The sequence below is a fragment of the Mercenaria mercenaria genome, chromosome 16 (assembly GCF_021730395.1).
Source record: "Mercenaria mercenaria strain notata chromosome 16, MADL_Memer_1, whole genome shotgun sequence".
Classification (NCBI taxonomy): domain Eukaryota; kingdom Metazoa; phylum Mollusca; class Bivalvia; order Venerida; family Veneridae; genus Mercenaria; species Mercenaria mercenaria.
Genome location: NC_069376.1, coordinates 21,344,025 through 21,361,182, shown reverse-complemented (window position 1 = coordinate 21,361,182; position 17,158 = coordinate 21,344,025). Strand labels below are relative to the sequence as shown.

Below are 17,158 nucleotides of genomic sequence, written 5' to 3'. Positions count from 1 at the left end.
ATAAAAGCCCTAAGACCTGTGGTTTTGGAAAAGAAGATTCTAAGTTTTTCCATTCGGTTGCCATGGCAACCAGAGTTCGGTATGGAATTCCATTATTTTAACAATTTTTCAAGAAGAGCAACCAAGGAAAATCCCTGTGAAGGTTCATCAAATTGGCCCAGTGGATTAGGAGAAGTTGTTTAAAGGAAGTGTGGACAGACATCAGACAGTGAACAATCACACAGTTTGCTCTGAGCACTTTTGTGCTCAGGTGAGCTAAGAATGCAGTGGAGTTACGGAACCTGTGCATTGCACAAGTAAGATTTCTTGCCTGAAATCAGCCAAAATAGTTTCTTTGTAGAGGACCAATAGATGATGCTACGTACCAAATATCAAAGCCCTAAGCACTGTGGTTTTGGACAAGAAGATTTTCGAAGTTTTTCCCTATACAAGTCTATATAAACCATGTGACCCTCGGGGCGGTGCCATATTTGACCCTAGTGGGATCATTTGAACAATCTTGCTACATACCAAATATCAAAGCCATAGGCCCTGTGGATTTGGACAAGTAGATTTTCAAGCTTATTCCCTATATATGTCATTATCAATTTGTTTGAACCCCCAGGGCGGGGCCATATTTAACCCTACGAAGATAATTTAAACAACCTTGTTTGGACAAGAATTTTTTTTAAAGTTTTTCCTTTCAGTTGCCATGGCAACCAGAGTTCTGTATCTGTATGGAATTCAATTCTTTGAATAATTTTTGAAAAAGACCATCCAAGGAACATCCCTGTGAAATTTCATCAAAACTGGCCTTGTGGTTTATGTGATGTTGTTTAAAAGTAAAATATTGACAGACTACGGACAACAACTCACCCTTGAGCACTTCGTGCTCAGGTGAGCTAAAAATGAGCTGATGGACAATTCTGTGCTCAGGTGAGCTAAAAATGAGCTGATGGACATCTGTAGGGATATCACTATGTCCTTTTTGTTTACAGCACAGACAGACAAACTGCACTTGTTAATTCCCCTCTATCTGTTGTAGAGGAATATCTTGATATTACTACTGCAGCTAGATTATTTCCATCCCAGACTGTAGTTTCTAGACAAAGCTTACTGGATTTTCACATCACAAATAATGCACTATTTCTCTTCGTAGCTCATTTATTTGAGTCTCATACATAAAATTTCACATGTACACAGTCTATTTTCCTGGAAGAATGATACCATCATACTGAAAAGAAAGATAGAAAACTAGTAATATACGCTTTTTTGGTTCAACATAAAATGTAAATTTCTTCACTTATGAGACAGCAATTCTTTATCATGCTGCAAATTTCAATATCTGAAGCGCTCACCTGTGTACAAGGCTTCAAGTGTGTTTGTATATACATACAGGTTAAAGTGAAAACGCCCTCTGGCAGCCATGTTTTTTGACAAATCAAAATAATTTGAACAATCTTGGTAGAGGGTCAAACATGGACCATTTGTGTAAAATTTTTCTAAAATCAGGCAAGCAGTTTCACACAAGAAGATTTTTGAAGTTTCCACTATATACATACATGTATAGGGAAAAGTGACCACGCCCTCTGGCTGCCATGTTTTTTGCCGAATCGGTATAATTTGAACAATCTTGGTAGAGGGTGACTATAAGGACCGTTTGTGTGAAATTATTTCAAAATCAGACCATCAGTTTTGAAGAAGTCATTTAAGATTTTTCTATTTTTAGCTCTGGCGTCCCCTATGTGCAACCAAGCGGAACCGTTTGAACAACTTCAGTAGAGGCCATCCAAGCCAAGTTTCATCAAAATTCATTCAGTGGTTATGGAGGATGTCTTTTAAACACATTGTTGACGACGGACAACTTGACGCATTGACGGGGGCTCTTTTTACCCCAGGGGCATAATTTGAACAATCTTGGTAGAGAACCGCAAGGCAATGCTACATACCAAACATAAAAGGCCTAGGTCTTGTGGTTTCAGACAAGAAGATTTAAACAAGAAACGCGGCTATGCCACGAAACCAGGTTTTCAACACTTTTCATAAGAATAAACAAGAGGACCATGATGGTCCTGAATCGCTCACCTCTTCCCACATGACCCAGTTTTGAGTATGACGTCGTTTTTTCTATTATTTGACATAGTGACCTAGTTTTTGAGCTCATGTGACCCAGTTTTGAACTTGACCTAGATATTATCAAGATAAAAATTCTGACCAATTTTCATGAAGATCCATTGAAAAATATGGTCTCTACAGAGGTCACAAGGTTTTTCTATTATTTGACCTATTGACCTAGTTTTCGAAAGTAAGTGACCCTGTTTTGACCTTTACCTAGAATTCATCAAGGTGAACATTCTCACTTATTTTCATGAAGATCTCATGAAAAATATGGCCTCTAGAGAGGTCACAAGGTTTTTCTATTTTTATACCTACTGGCCTAGTTTTTGACCGCACGTGACCCAGTTTCGAAACTGACCTAGATATCATCAAGGTGAACATTCAGATCAATTTTCATGAAGATCCATTGAAAAATATGGCCTCTAGAGAGGTCAAAAGATTTTAATAATTTTAGACCTACTAACCTAGTTTTTGACTGCAGTTGACCCAGTTTCAAACTTGACCTAGATATCATCAAGATGAACATTCAGACCAACTTTCATACAGATCCCATGAAAAGTATGGCCTCTAGAGAGGTCACAAGGTTTTCCTATTTTTAGACCAACTGACCTAGTTTTTGACCGCACATGACCCTGTTTCGAACTTGACCTAGATATCATCAAGATGAACATTCAGACCAATTTTCATACAGATCCCATGAAAAATATGGCCTTTAGAGAGGTCACAAGGTTTTTCCATTACTTGACCTACTGACCTAGTTTTTGACGGCACGTGACCCACTTTCAAATTTGACCTAGATATCATCAAGACGAACATTCAGACCAACTTTCATACAGATCCCATGAAAAAAATGGCCTCTAGAGAGGTCACAAGGTTTTTCTATTATTTGACCTACTGACCTAGTTTTTGAAGGCACGTGACCCAATTTCGAACTTGACCTAGATATCATCAAGATGAACATTCTGACCAATTTTCATGAAGATCTCATGAAATATATGGCCTCTAGAGAGGTCACAAAGTTTTTCTATTTTTAGACCTACTGACCTAGTTTTTGACCGCACATGACCCAGTTTCGAACTTGACCTAGATATCATCAAGATGAACATTCAGACCAACTTTCATACAGATCCCATGAAAAATATGGCCTTTAGAGAGGTCACAAGGTTTTTCTATTATTTGACCTACTGACCTAGTTTTTGATGGCACGTGACCCAGTTTCGAACTTGACCTAGATATCATCAAGGTTAATGTTCTGACCAATTTTCATGAAGATCTTGTGAAATATATGGCCTCTAGAGAGGTCACAAGGTTTTTCTATTTTTAGACCTACTGACCTAGTTTTTGAGGGCACGTGACCCAATTTCGAACTTGACCTAGATATCATCAAGGTGAACACTCTGACCAATTTTCATGAAGATCTTGTGAAATATATGGCCTCTAGAGAGGTCACAAGGGTTTTCTATTTTTAGACCTACTGACCTAGTTTTTGACCGCACATGACCCAGTTTCGAACTTGACCTAGATATCATCAAGATGAACATTCAGACCAACTTTCATACAGATCCCATGAAAAATATGGCCTTTAGAGAGGTCACAAGGTTTTTCTATTATTTGACCTACTGACCTAGTTTCTGAAGGCACGTGACCCAGTTTCGAATTTGACCTAGATATCATCAAGGTGAATGTTCTGACAAATTTTCATGAAGATCTTGTGAAATATATGGCCTCTAGAGAGGTCACAAGGTTTTTCTATTTTTAGATCTACTGACCTAGTTTTTGATGGCACATGACCCAGTTTCGAACTTGACCTAGATATCATCAAGGTGAATGTTCTGACCAATTTTCATGAAGATCTTATGAAATATATGGCCTCTAGAGAGGTCACAAGGTTTTTCTATTTTTAGACCTACTGACCTAGTTTTTGATGGAACGTGACCCAGTTTCGAACTTGACCTAGATATCATCAAGGTGAACATTCTGATTAATTTTCATGAAGATCTTGTGAAATATATGGCCTCTAGAGAGGTCACAAGGTTTTTCTATTTTTAGACCTACTGACCTAGTTTTTGATGGCACGTGACCCAGTTTCGAACTTGACCTAGATATCATCAAGGTGAACATTCTGACCAACTTTCATAAAGATCCCATGAAAAATGTGACCTCTAGAGTGGTCACAAGCAAAAGTTTACGGACGCACGGACGACGGACGCCGCGCGATCACAAAAGCTCACCTTGTCACTTTGTGACAGGTGAGCTAAAAAGTATACTGAATCACAGTGCACCACTTTAAAGCACAACCATAACCCTATTTTAGTAACAATGACCTTGACCTTGATCCCAGAAACCCCAAAATCAATCCCAAGCTACAACTTTATATAAGTTTTCTATACACCAAGTTTCATCATGATAGCTCATTCCTAAGTAAAGTTATTGACCGGAAACCCTTTTTCTATTTTAAGTAACAGTGACCTTGACCCCAGAAACCCTAAAATCAATCCCAGCCTTTGTCTTGATATAAGCTACATACATACCAAGTTTTACTCAAATACCTTTACCGAAACAAAAGTTATTGACCGGAAACACCAGTTTGACGCCGCCGCCCGCCCATCCGCCCGCCCGACCAACGACATACCCCAATCTAATAACTCAACCTGGTTCAGGTTAATAAAATAATCGCCAGTTTCAAGCACCAAAATAAGTTTTCCCCTCCGATAAGAAAATAATTTTTTTTTCTCTCTCTGGAATGCAATAAAATTATTTGAGTCATGGCAATTTTATCGGGTCGGTAGGTAAGGTCAAACAAACTTAATTTTATTATAAGCCCTATACAAGTCTATGTAAAACTTGAGACCCCCGGGGTGGGGCCTCTTTTTACCCCAGGGGCGTAATTTGAACAATCTTGGTAGAGAACCATAAGGCAATGCTACAAACCAAACATCAAAGGCCGAGGACCCCAAAATCAATAGGGGTCATCTACTCTACATGTCCAATCATCCTATGAAGTTTCAACATTCTGAATAAGGTGGTTCTCAACTTACTGATTTATAGCAATGGTTTTCCCTATACAAGTCTACATAAACCATGTGACCTCCAGACGGGACTGTATATTTGACCCTAGGGGGATAATTTGAACAATCTTGGTAGAGGACCATTAGATGATACTACATACCAAATACCAAAGCCATAGGCCCTGTGGTTTAAGACAGAAGTTTTTTTTCCCCTATATAAACCATGTAACACACAAAGTGAGGCCATATTTGATTCTAGGGGATTAATTTGAACAAATTGATAGAGGCCCACTAGATCATTCTACATACCCAATATAAAAGCCCTAGGACCTGTGGTTTTGGACAAGAATTTTTTTTATAGTTTTTCCATTTGTTTGCAATGGCAACCAGAGTTCTGTATGGAATTCAATTATTTTAACAATTTTTCAAGAAAAGCAACCAAGGAAAACCCCTGTGAAGTTTCATCAAAATTGACCTGGTGTATTAGGAGAAGCCGTTTAAAGTAGTGTGGATAGACATCCGACAGTGAGCAAACAAGAGCTGTCACAGGCGACAGCACGCTAGACTATTTCATTGCTGAATAGTGAAACTGGGCACATCTGAGGAAACTGGAGCTGTCAATGGAGTGTTTAATGACTCCAACGGAGGATGAAGATATTGCACAATAGCTTGAGTCTGTGTCCAGGGATCGAATTTAACTTTTTTTCCCCACTAGCAATTATTTAATCCTATTTAAAAGCTGTTTACGTGCTAAATTTATCAAGTTGTTTTGTTGTTGTTTGGTTTCATATAAAAGTTCACGGTCCGGACAGGCCAGAGACTTTCTGGTTTTGAAAGTACGATACGAACCAAACTACTCAATGTTTCTTTAGACTTTTGGCTGGACGTTGAAGTTTTAAGTTTTTCTCAGGTCACTGCCCCTAGTGTTGCTAGCATTTTCGGTCTCCGCGGGCCTTTTTACACCAAGAAACATGTTATTTTCCTCTCCATTTCCACAAAACTTTGCAAATTACACAGACAAAAATGAAAACAGATATTGCCTAGACACTTACTTAGATATCCGATAATTCATTTTGTATAAAACAACAAGCGTCTACAAGCAGTCACGTACAGGGATATAAATTAACACTCGCCCAGTGCGACCAGATTTGAAGCTGGTCGAGTCAATTTTCCAAAATAGTCGCCCAGCTGGCGAATGGCTTTGGATTCTCCTATTAATGTCAATATTCTGGGTTTTTCCGAGACTGTCTTATTAATATGCACTACGTCACTTAAATCCACCAATCAAAATTACCGATATATACTACGACCAATCGGAATACGCGGATCATTTACTCCGTCACTAACAATGGCTGCGCCCATAGAAATACAGCACTAGAAAGTAGAGGTTTATTGAAGGTTGTTAAAGAGCTTAGAACGGCCGGTTAATTATTGGTAAATTAACTGCCCCAAATGAGTTTTAAAAGAGAAAAGGACAGTTGCAGCGAATTCCCCGATTTTTGAACATGATCACGAAAATATTCGAGTGCCATAATTTTCTACACGCATTTTTAAATTTTTTTACTCGAATTTTGCGAGTTAGCGACCGCTAAATTCGATCCCTGTAAGTAATAAGAGAGGTAAAGATTACGTGTATCAAAACACTATTTAAGTATGATTCTAAGCAAAAGGGGGGCATAATTCATAAAATATTGGTGCAAAAGTTATGCACCTTTTGTCATATGATGCTGGTGAAGATGTGGAACAACTACTTCAAGTTTGAATCAAATCCATTTCGAAACAAGCAAATTCGATGAATTGGAATCCCCTGCTGAAAGGGTCAGAGTTGAGGAACGGCAAAAAAATATATCCTGCAAAAAGTTAAGAATGTTACCAAGAAGCAAATAATTTCATTAGTCAAATCAAATTAAAAGAAAATGAATGGTTTGTTTGGGGGGGGGGGGGGGGGGGGGGGATACAACAGTTTACATGTTGATTATAAATATTGGTAGAAAACGAAAAAAAAAATAAAAAAATTGGTTGGTTTGTTATGTACAGATCTGTGGATTTTTAAACAATTAAAGGGCAATAACTAAATGGAAAATTGACCAATCGAAAAAAAACTTGAAGGGCATCGTCGCAGTATCTTGGTTCATGTCTGTTTCAAGTTTGATGAAATTCTACCTGCTAGTTACTGAGAAATGGCTGCAGACGGACATTTTTCATCAAATCAAGGGCAATAACTCTGAGGGAAATTGACCTATCAAAAAAAAAAAAAACTTGACGGGCATCAGCGCAGTATCTTGGTTCATGTCTATTTCAAATTTGATGAAATTCTACCTGTAAGTTACTGAGAAATGGCTGCAGACAGACATTTTTTATTAAATCAAGGGCAATAACTCTGAGGGAAATTGACCAATCAAAAATAAAACTTGACGGACATCATCGCAGTATGTTGGTTCATGTTTATTTCAAGTTTCATGAAATTCTACCAAGTAGTTACTGAGAAATGGCTGCGGACGGACGGACAACGCCATTTCAATACCCCCCTCTCGATTTCATCGGCGGGGGATAATAACTGAGACATAGTGAAAATGCATCAAAATTAACCTTAAATTCTAAGTAAAAGGGTGCATAATTCATGAAAAATGGTTGCCAGAGATATGCACCTTGTGTCATATGATGTGGGAGGTAAGGTGGAACAACTATTTTAAGTTTGAATAAAATCCATTTAGTAACAAATGAGATAGAGTGAAAGTGTATCAAAACTTTAACCTGAAATTCTTAGTAAAAAGATGGGATAATTAATAAAATATTGGTGCAAGAGTTATGACCCGTGTGTCATATGATGTGAGTGATGATGTTGAACAACTATTTTAAGTTTGAATCAATTCTATTTAGAAAATAACTGAGATATAGTGAAAGTGCATCAAAACTTTAACCTGATATCCTAAGTGAAAGGGGGGATAATTCATTAAATATTGGTACCAGAGTTATGGGACTTGTGTCATATGATGTGGGAGGTAATGTGGAACAACTACTTTCAGTTTGAATCAAATCCATTTAGGAACAAGTGAATGAAGTATTGCCATGCAATACAAAGTCCCCTACTGGAAGGCACCTAATTTTCTCTACTGCAGTATAACATAATGAAATGATATCTGTCAATGTAGAGATAGACCCTAAAATTTTCAGTGATAGTATTACATTAAATAAAGTCTAGAAATTGATTTCCAAGTCCTTGAAATAACCAAACATGATTTCACAAATGTGAAGTTTATGATAGTTTTGTTAATATCAATAACAGAAGTTTTAATTTTTAATTTAAAGTTGTGATCCACAAAGAATGACAACTCTTGCCTTGGGCTAGTACTTATAAATAGAGATCTATTAGTTTACTTCCCTTGTAATTACACAATTGAGTAGAAAATGAAAACTGTTTTAAACACAATATTATACTTTTTTGCACAACAAAATCATTTAGGATTTATTCATTTGTGTTTGATTTACCCCTCAAGACATGGTTCCTCTGATTCTATCAACTTACATATGGTAAAAAATTAACTTTTAACAAGCCATTAATAAAATGAAGTACCAGTAGGTAAATAATAGTGCAGTTAATACAGTTTTGCTTGTATCAAAATGTCACAATAGAACCACTTTTGTAATACAGAACACCTGGTAGGATTAGTAAAGGTGCAATTATATTGATCTCTATTTCCTATGCCTAGTCAATGATGTATAAACAATATTGTACTATATATACAATATGTTATAACAAAACACTTGGATTAAAATTTATATATATAAAAACCTATAGTTGTTTTCATATTGAATTTTTTTGGCTGATTATAAAAATGTTATCATGTAAGTTATTTATAGTAACAACAAAGGGAAATTAATCTTAAAAAAAAAAAAAAAAAAAAAAAAAAAAAAATCTATATAATATAAGTCCACAAGAAACTCTTTACCAGGTAGAGATAGGTCAAAATACACCTAAAAATTGGATGTAACATGCATGCTGTACCACAGAAAAGTGGTCACGATTTTTCTCTACCGCCAGTAATAAAAAAGTTACAATAAAATCTATTTATAGTAAAACAAAGGGACGTAATTCTAAAAACAAGGGTGCCTCATGGTGGTGAACATTTGGTCCAAGTTACATCAAAATCCCTCCATGCATGAAGAAGAAATGTTCCGTACAAAGTCATTCTTGAATTTGACCTTTGACCTCTAAATATGACCTTGACCTTAGACCTAGGGACCTGGTTCTTGCGCATGACATGTTGTCTCATCCAGGGGAATATTTGTGCCAACTGATATCTAAATCCTGCTTTGCATGACAAAGTTATAGACCGGACAGAAAAAAAAATCCTCTTGACCTTTGATCTCAAAGTGTGACCTTGACCTTTAAGCTAGGGTACTGGGTGCTGCGCATGACACGTCGTCTCATCATGGGAAACATTTATGCCAAGTAATATTGTAATCCCTTGATGGATGACAGAGTTCTGGATCGGACAGGGAAAAAACCTTATTGACCTTTGACCCCCAATTGTGACCTTGACCTTTGAGCTAGGGGTCTGGGATTTGCGCACGACGCGTCCTCTTATCATGGGGAACACTTGTGCTAAGTGATATTAAAATTCCTTAATGAATGTCAGAGTTATGGACCGGACACGAAACAGACCCTGTTCATGCTATGTTAACATTTGACTGCTTAGTGTGATCTTGACCTTTGAGCTAGGGGTTTGAAAGCTGTGCATGACACATCGTCTTATTATGAGGTACATTTGTGCTAAGTAATATTAAAATCCCTTCATAGATGGGAGAGTTATGGACCGGACAGGAAAAAAGCCTTGTTGACCTTTGACCTCAAATTGTGACCTTGACCTTTAAGCTAGGTGTCTAGGTTTTGCGCATGACACGTCGTCTTCTCATGGGGAACATTTGTGCCAAGTAATATTAAAATCTCTTCATGGATGGGACAGTTATGGACCGGACAGGAAAAAAGCCCTGTTGACCTTTGACCTCCAACTGTGACCTTGACCTTTGAGCTAGGGGTCCGGGTTTTGGGCATGACACGTCGTCTCATCATGGGGAACATTTATGCCAAGTAATATTAAAATCCCTTCATGGATGGGAGAGTTATGGACCGGACAGGAAAAAAGCCCTCCCTGTTGACCTTTGACCAACAATTGTGACCTTGACCTTTGAGCTAGGGGTCCGGGTGTTGCGCATGACACGTCGTCTCATCATGGGGAACATTTGTGCCAAGTAATATTAAAATCCCTTCATGGATGACAGAGTTATGGACCGGACACGAAATTGCGGACGGACGGACGGAAAAGCGCATTCCTATAGTCCCCGAAACTGGTTTTCAACCAGTAGGGGACTAATAAATCAGGGTTCCCACCAGACTTTTGGTGTTTTTTTTTATACCCCTAGGTGTTCAAACTGGGGGTGGAACTTCAAAAGTTGAGGGTTTTGATATTTCAAACTTTATTTCTACTATATACTATATCATAAAATTTAAGGGCTTGGTGCTAAACTAGTTTATTTCATACTTTATCCATTTGACACAAAGCTCTAGCATTAATGTTGACTTGTATTTTTAAAATACAATAAAACTTATCAGAAATATTTTATTAGAGCTTCTTTTATTTTTTACTGTTATTTTTTGCCGACTTATCAGTCTTTGATATTAAGGATTCAGATGTAAACACCTTTCGGCTCAGCTGCTAACATCGCCTGCCCTCGCTGATTATTAAATAAATCAGTTAGTTTAGTTTGGTTCATTTTTCTCGCATATGCAGACAGCTATCGATTACGTCACTCAAAAACTAGAGTTGCTTTTGAGAAAAGCGCATGTCTCCCACAACTGCCTAATCATCTAAATAGCAAGTCAGTCTTCATATACTGTTGACTCACTACAAATATACCTTTGAAGAGTAAAAAGGCCGATTATGGGTAATTCAAGGGCCATAATTCTGGAGTGCCTCGGGCGATTTGACTAGTAAATGAACCTGGTCGAGGAGTTATGGTAAAAAACATTTGGTTTAAGTTTGGTGAAGATTGCGTGAGAAATGTTGGACTTGTAGCGTGGACGAGAATAAAAAGGCCAATTTTCGGTAATTCAAGGGCCATAATTCCAAAGTACCTGGGCCGATTTGGCTAGTTATCGAACTTGGCCGCTGACCTATGGTCAAACACATTTTGTTAAAGTTTGGTGATGCTCGGATGAGAAATGTTCGAGTAAGAGCGCAGACAAGAGTAAAAAGGCCGATTTTCGGTAATTCAAGGGCCATAACTCCGAAGTGCCTGGACCAATTTGACTCATTATCGAACTTGCCCTACTAGAGCGCATGCATATTCATCAAGTCAAAAGGACTCCTATACTACTCAGACTGCATGCGCATCCCTGGAGCCAAAAGGACCCCTATAACTACTCATGCCAAAAGGACCCCTATACTACTCATGAGTAGTATAGGGGTCCTTTTGACTCCAGGAATGCGCCTAAAATCTGAGCGTTTTTCACTAATTCAAGGGCCATAATTCCAAAGTGCCTAGGCCGATTTGGCTAGTTTTCGAACTTGGCCGAGCACTTATTGGCAGACACATTTTGTAGAAGTTTGGTGAAGATCGGATGAGAAATGTTCGACAGAGTGCGGACAAGCTTTGTGACAGACAGACACACACACACAGAGACTGGAATAAATCAGTATGTCTCCCCCACCACTGTGTGGTGGGAGACATAATTACCACATGCTAGAGTCTGTCTCTATAATTTTTATTGATAACTTGTGCGTTAAATATTTTACACGGAACCAGTCGAGTAACACCAGACACGACTAAAAATAGACACCGGAATTCCACAAACTGTTCATTTTTCAGATACTTTCAGACTGATTGCATTGTAAGTTCGCTGTTATTTTGATTAGAACAATTTTGCATCTTCCTGGTCGGCAATTTGGTTACGTGAAAATACGTACCGGAGCAATTTTTCTGTATGTTTCAGATTGAAATTTATACGTGAAAAACGTACATATTTACGTGAATGGGAACCCTGATAAATGAGATAGAGTGGAAGTGCATCAAAACATTAACCTGAAATTCTAAGTATATAGGGTGGATAATTTATGAAATATTGGTGCAGGTTATGGCCCTTGTGCCGTATGATGCAGGTGATGATGAGGAATAACTATTTTAAGTTTGAAGCAAATCCATCAAGTAATTACAGAGATAAGGAGAAAAAAAGAGAAAGTGTAAAAATTTAACCAAGGTGGGGACGCGGAAGGACGCCGACGCCAGGATGAGTAGGATAGCTCTCTATAATACTTTGTATAGACGAGCTAAAAATGCGAAGTAGAGTTATTGAACCTGTGCATTGCACAAGTAAGATTTATTTGCCTGAAATCAGCCAAAATAGTTTCTTGCTTGCAGTTACTACTAGCTCTTTTCTTCTCTCTCAACAATGTTAGCATCATTTTGTGCATCACAAATGTTCATCATGATGTAACCTGTAATACCTCTATTCCCTTGTGCACAAGTTTCATGTTATAGTTTCTATTTCTAAATACATCAGTAGCTCAACAACTTTTACACGCCAGATATATACTTAGACAAACCACAAAACAAATAATATATACCTTCTGTTGGAACCATTTCATTGACTGTTCTTTCGTCACTCTGTGCTTAATGCCCACTCGACTGTGTCTTTTTCTTCTTTGTGAAATATTAAATCCTGAAAAAATCATTCAAAAACATTGAGTAACCATTTAGATTTTTTTATCAGTAGAAAGCTGGTTAACAAGATACATGACAATACTAACGGACTGAGCTACCACTAATGGTGATAAGTTTTCCCAGATGCCGCTTTCATTAAGAAGGTAAAATGTTGTGATCATAACCTTTGAACTCTAAAGGAAGAGCTTTACGAGTATGACTAACTGCAAATCTATCAAGCATCTCATGTCAGAAAGTAGGTCAGTAGGTCACATTCACGGTCACTGAAATTCAGTTATAAGATCGATGTACAAAACTGTACATGTCTAATAGCCTAGATTTTCAATTTATTTATTTGGGTTTTGCGGCACATCAACACAGTATGGGTTATATGCCAAACAGGACTACAAATTTTGGTTCCACATCTCATTTACATCGAAACAAGAGATCACAGAGTGATCTTGGCGCCCACCACTGAGCCATTTTTGAATGTTTCAAATTTCATGACTAGCTCAAGGTCAAAGTTCATTTTGGTATACAAAACCACACATTATTATATTATTATTATGAAGGCTGTTGCTTGAGAAATGTGAAAGTAGGCCACTAGGTCAAAATCAAGGTCAAATTTCATTTCGGAACATAAAACTATGCATGTGGTCCGAATTTGAAGCTTGTACCTTCAAAAATGTGAAAGTAGGTCTCTAGGTCAATGTCAAGGTCAAAGTTTTTTTCGGTACACAAAACTATGCATGGGGTCCAAATTTGAAGGCTGTAGCTTGAGAAATGTGAAAGTGGGTCACTAGGTCAATGTCAAGGTCAAATTTCATTTCGGAACACAAAACTATGCATGTGGTCCAAATTTGAAGGCTGTAGCTTGAGAAATGTGAAAGTGGGTCACTAGGTCAATGTCAAGGTCAAATTTCATTTCGGAACACAAAACTATGCATGTGGTCCAAATTTTAAGCCTGTACCTTCAAAAATGTGAAAGTAGGTCACTAGGTCAATGTCAAGGTCAAAGTTTTTTCCGGTGCACAAAATTATGCATGTGGTCCAAATTTGAAGGCTGTAGGTACAGAAATGTGAAAGTAGGTCACTAGGTCAAGATCAAGTTCAACTCATGTCAATGTTCATCTCCCCACTCAAAACTATAAATGTGGTCCAAATTTGAATGCTGTAGGTTATTGACAAGGTTTTAAAAGCATTTCCCTATATAAGTCTATATGAACCGGGGCGGGGCCATATCTGACCCTAGGGGGAAAATTTGAACAAACTTGGTAGAGAACCAGGAGATGATGCTACATAACAAATATCAAAGCCTTAGGCTTTGCGGTTTGGACAAGAAGATTTTCAAAGTTTTTCCCTATACAAGTCTATGTAAACCATATGACCCCAAGGGCGGGGCCATATTTGACCCTTGGGGGATAATTTGAACAAGCAAATTCAATGAATTGGAATCCCCTGCCGAAAGGGTCAAAAAAATATATCCTGCAAAAAGTTAAGAATGTTACCAAGAAGCAAATGATTTCATTAGTCAAATCAAATTAAAAGAAAATGGTTCGTTTGTTTGGGGGGGGGGAGGATACAACAGTTTACATGTTGATTATAAATATTGGTAGAAAACGAAAAAAGAAAAAAATAATAAAAAAGAAAAAAAAAAAAAAAAAAATGGGGGGGGGGGGGGGGGGGGGGGGGGGGGTGACCAGGTGTAGGTACACAACATCACATGTTTATAATAAATGTGCATGGAAAAGAATGGAAGAAGTTTAATGAAATTCTTCCAATTGGTTGGTTTGTTATGTACAGATCTGTGGATTTTTAAACAATTAAAGGGCAATAACTAAATGGAAAATTGACCAATCGAAAAAAAACTTGAAGGGTATCGTCGCAGTATTTTGGTTCATGTCTGTTTCAAGTTTGATGAAATTCTACCTGCTAGTTACTGAGAAATGGCTGCAGACGGACATTTTTCATTAAATCAAGGGCAATAACTCTGAGGGAAATTGACCTATCAAAAAAAAAACTTGACGGGCATCAGCGCAGTATCTGGTTCATGTCTATTTCAAATTTGATGAAATTCTACCTGTTAGTTACTGAGAAATGGCTGCAGACAGACATTTTTTATTAAATCAAGGGCAATAACTCTTGAGGGAAATTGACCAATCAAAAAAAACTTGACGGGCATCATCGCAGTATGTTGGTTCATGTTTATTTCAAGTTTCATGAAATTCTACCAAGTAGTTACTGAGAAATGGCTGCGGAAGGACGGACGGACGGACTGACTGACGGACGGACAACGCCATTTCAATACTAAGATAACAATCTTAGTAGAAGACCACTAGATGATGTCACATGCAAAATATCAAAGCTCTAGGCCCTATGGTTTTGGACAAGAAGTTTTTCAAAGTTTTTCCCTATATAAGTATATATAAACCATGTGAACCCGGGGCGTGGCCAAATTTGACCCCAGGGATATAATTTGAATCATCTTGGTAGAGGACCACTAGATGATGCTTCATACCAAATATCAAAGCCCTAGGCTCTGTGGTTTTGGACAAGAGGATTTTCAAAATTTTTCCCTATATAAATCTATGTAAATTATAACAAGAGGACCATGATGGTCCTGAATCGCTCACCTCTTCCCACATGACCCAGTTTTGAGTATGACGTCGTTTTTTCTATTATTTGACTTCGTGACCTAGTTTTTTATTATTTGACCTAGTGACCTAGATTTTAATAATTTTAGACCTACTGACCTAGTTTTTGACCCAGTTTCAAACTTGACCTAGATATCATCAAGATGAACATTCAGACCAACTTTCATACAAATCCCATGAAAAGTATGGCCTCTAGAGAGGTCATAAGGTTTTTCTATTATTTGACCTACTGATCTAGTTTTTGATGCCACGTGACCCGGTTTCGAACTTGACCTAGATATCTTTAAGGTGAACATTCTGACCAATTTTCATGAAGATCTCATGAAATATATGGCCTCTAGAGAGGTCACAAGGTTTTTCTATTTTTAGACCTACTGACCTAGTTTTTGACCGTACATGACCCAGTTTCGAACTTGACCTAGATATCATCAAGATGAACATTCAGACCAACTTTCATACAGATCCCATGAAAAATATGGCCTTTAGAGAGGTCACAAGGTTTTTCTATTATTTGACCTACTGACCTAGTTTTTGAAGGCACGTGACCCAGTTTCAAATTTGACCTAGATATCATCAAGATGAAACGTTCTGACCAATTTTCATGAAGATCTTGTGAAATATATGGCCTCTAGAGAGGTCACAAGGTTTTTCTATTTTTAGACCTACTGACCTAGTTTTTGATGGCACGTGACCTAGTTTCGAACTTGACCTAGATATCATCAAGATGAACAATCAGACCATTTTTCATACAGATCCCATGAAAAATATGGCCTTAAGAGAGGTCACAAGGTTTTTCTATTATTTGACCTACTGACCTAGTTTTTGAGGGCACGTGACCCAGTTTTGAATTTGACCTAGATATCACCAAGGTGAACGTTCTGACCAATTTTCATGAAGATCTTGTGAAATATATGGCCTCTAAGAGAGGTCACAAGGTTTTTCTATTTTTAGACCTACTGGCCTAGTTCTTGATGGCACGTGACCCAGTTTCGAACTTGACCTAGATATCATCAAGGTGAACATTCTGACCAATTTTCATGAAGATCTTGTGCAATATATGGCCTCTAGAGAGGTCACAAGGTTTTTCTACTTTTAGACCTACTGGACTAATTTTTGATGGCACGTGACCCAGTTTCGAACTTGACCTAGATATCATCAAGATGAACATTCTGACCAACTTTCATAAAGATCCCATGAAAAATGTGACCTCTAGAGTGGTCACAAGCAAAAGTTTACGGACGGACGACGGACACCTCGCGATCACAAAAGCTCACCTTGTCACTTTGTGACAGGTGAGCTAAAAAAAAAATAAGAGGACCATGATGGTCCTGAATCGCTCACCTATCCCCACGTGACCCAGTGTTGAACCGAGTATGACATCGTTATTTCTATTATTTGACAAAGTGACCTAGTTTTTGAGCATATGTGACCTAGATATCATCAAGATAAAAAATTCTGACCAATTTTCATGAAGATCCATTGAAAAAATAAATTGACCTCTAGAGAGGTCACAAGGTTTTTCTATTATTTGACCTAATGACCTAGTTTTTCAAGGCACATGACCCACTTTTAAACTTGACCTAGATATCATCAATGTGAACATTCTCACTAATTTTCATGAAGATCTCGTGAAAAATATGGCCTCTAGAGAGGTCACAGGTTTTTCTATTTTTCGACTACTGACCTAGTTTTTGACCA

General features: G+C 37.7%; 1 protein-coding gene across 1 annotated transcript in view; it reads right to left on the bottom strand.

Moving 5' to 3' along the window:
- Positions 1 to 1,125: 1,125 nt before the first annotated feature.
- Positions 1,126 to 17,158, bottom strand: part of LOC128549262 (60S ribosomal protein L11-like) — a 66,991-nt gene continuing 50,958 nt past the window's right edge. The window contains exons 4-5 of the mRNA XM_053525803.1: positions 12,731 to 12,825; positions 1,126 to 1,213 (exon numbers count right to left, since the gene is read on the bottom strand). Coding sequence (XP_053381778.1) covers positions 1,184 to 1,213; positions 12,731 to 12,825 — 125 coding nt within the window. The 3' untranslated portion in view covers positions 1,126 to 1,183. The remainder of the gene's footprint in view (positions 1,214 to 12,730; positions 12,826 to 17,158) is intronic.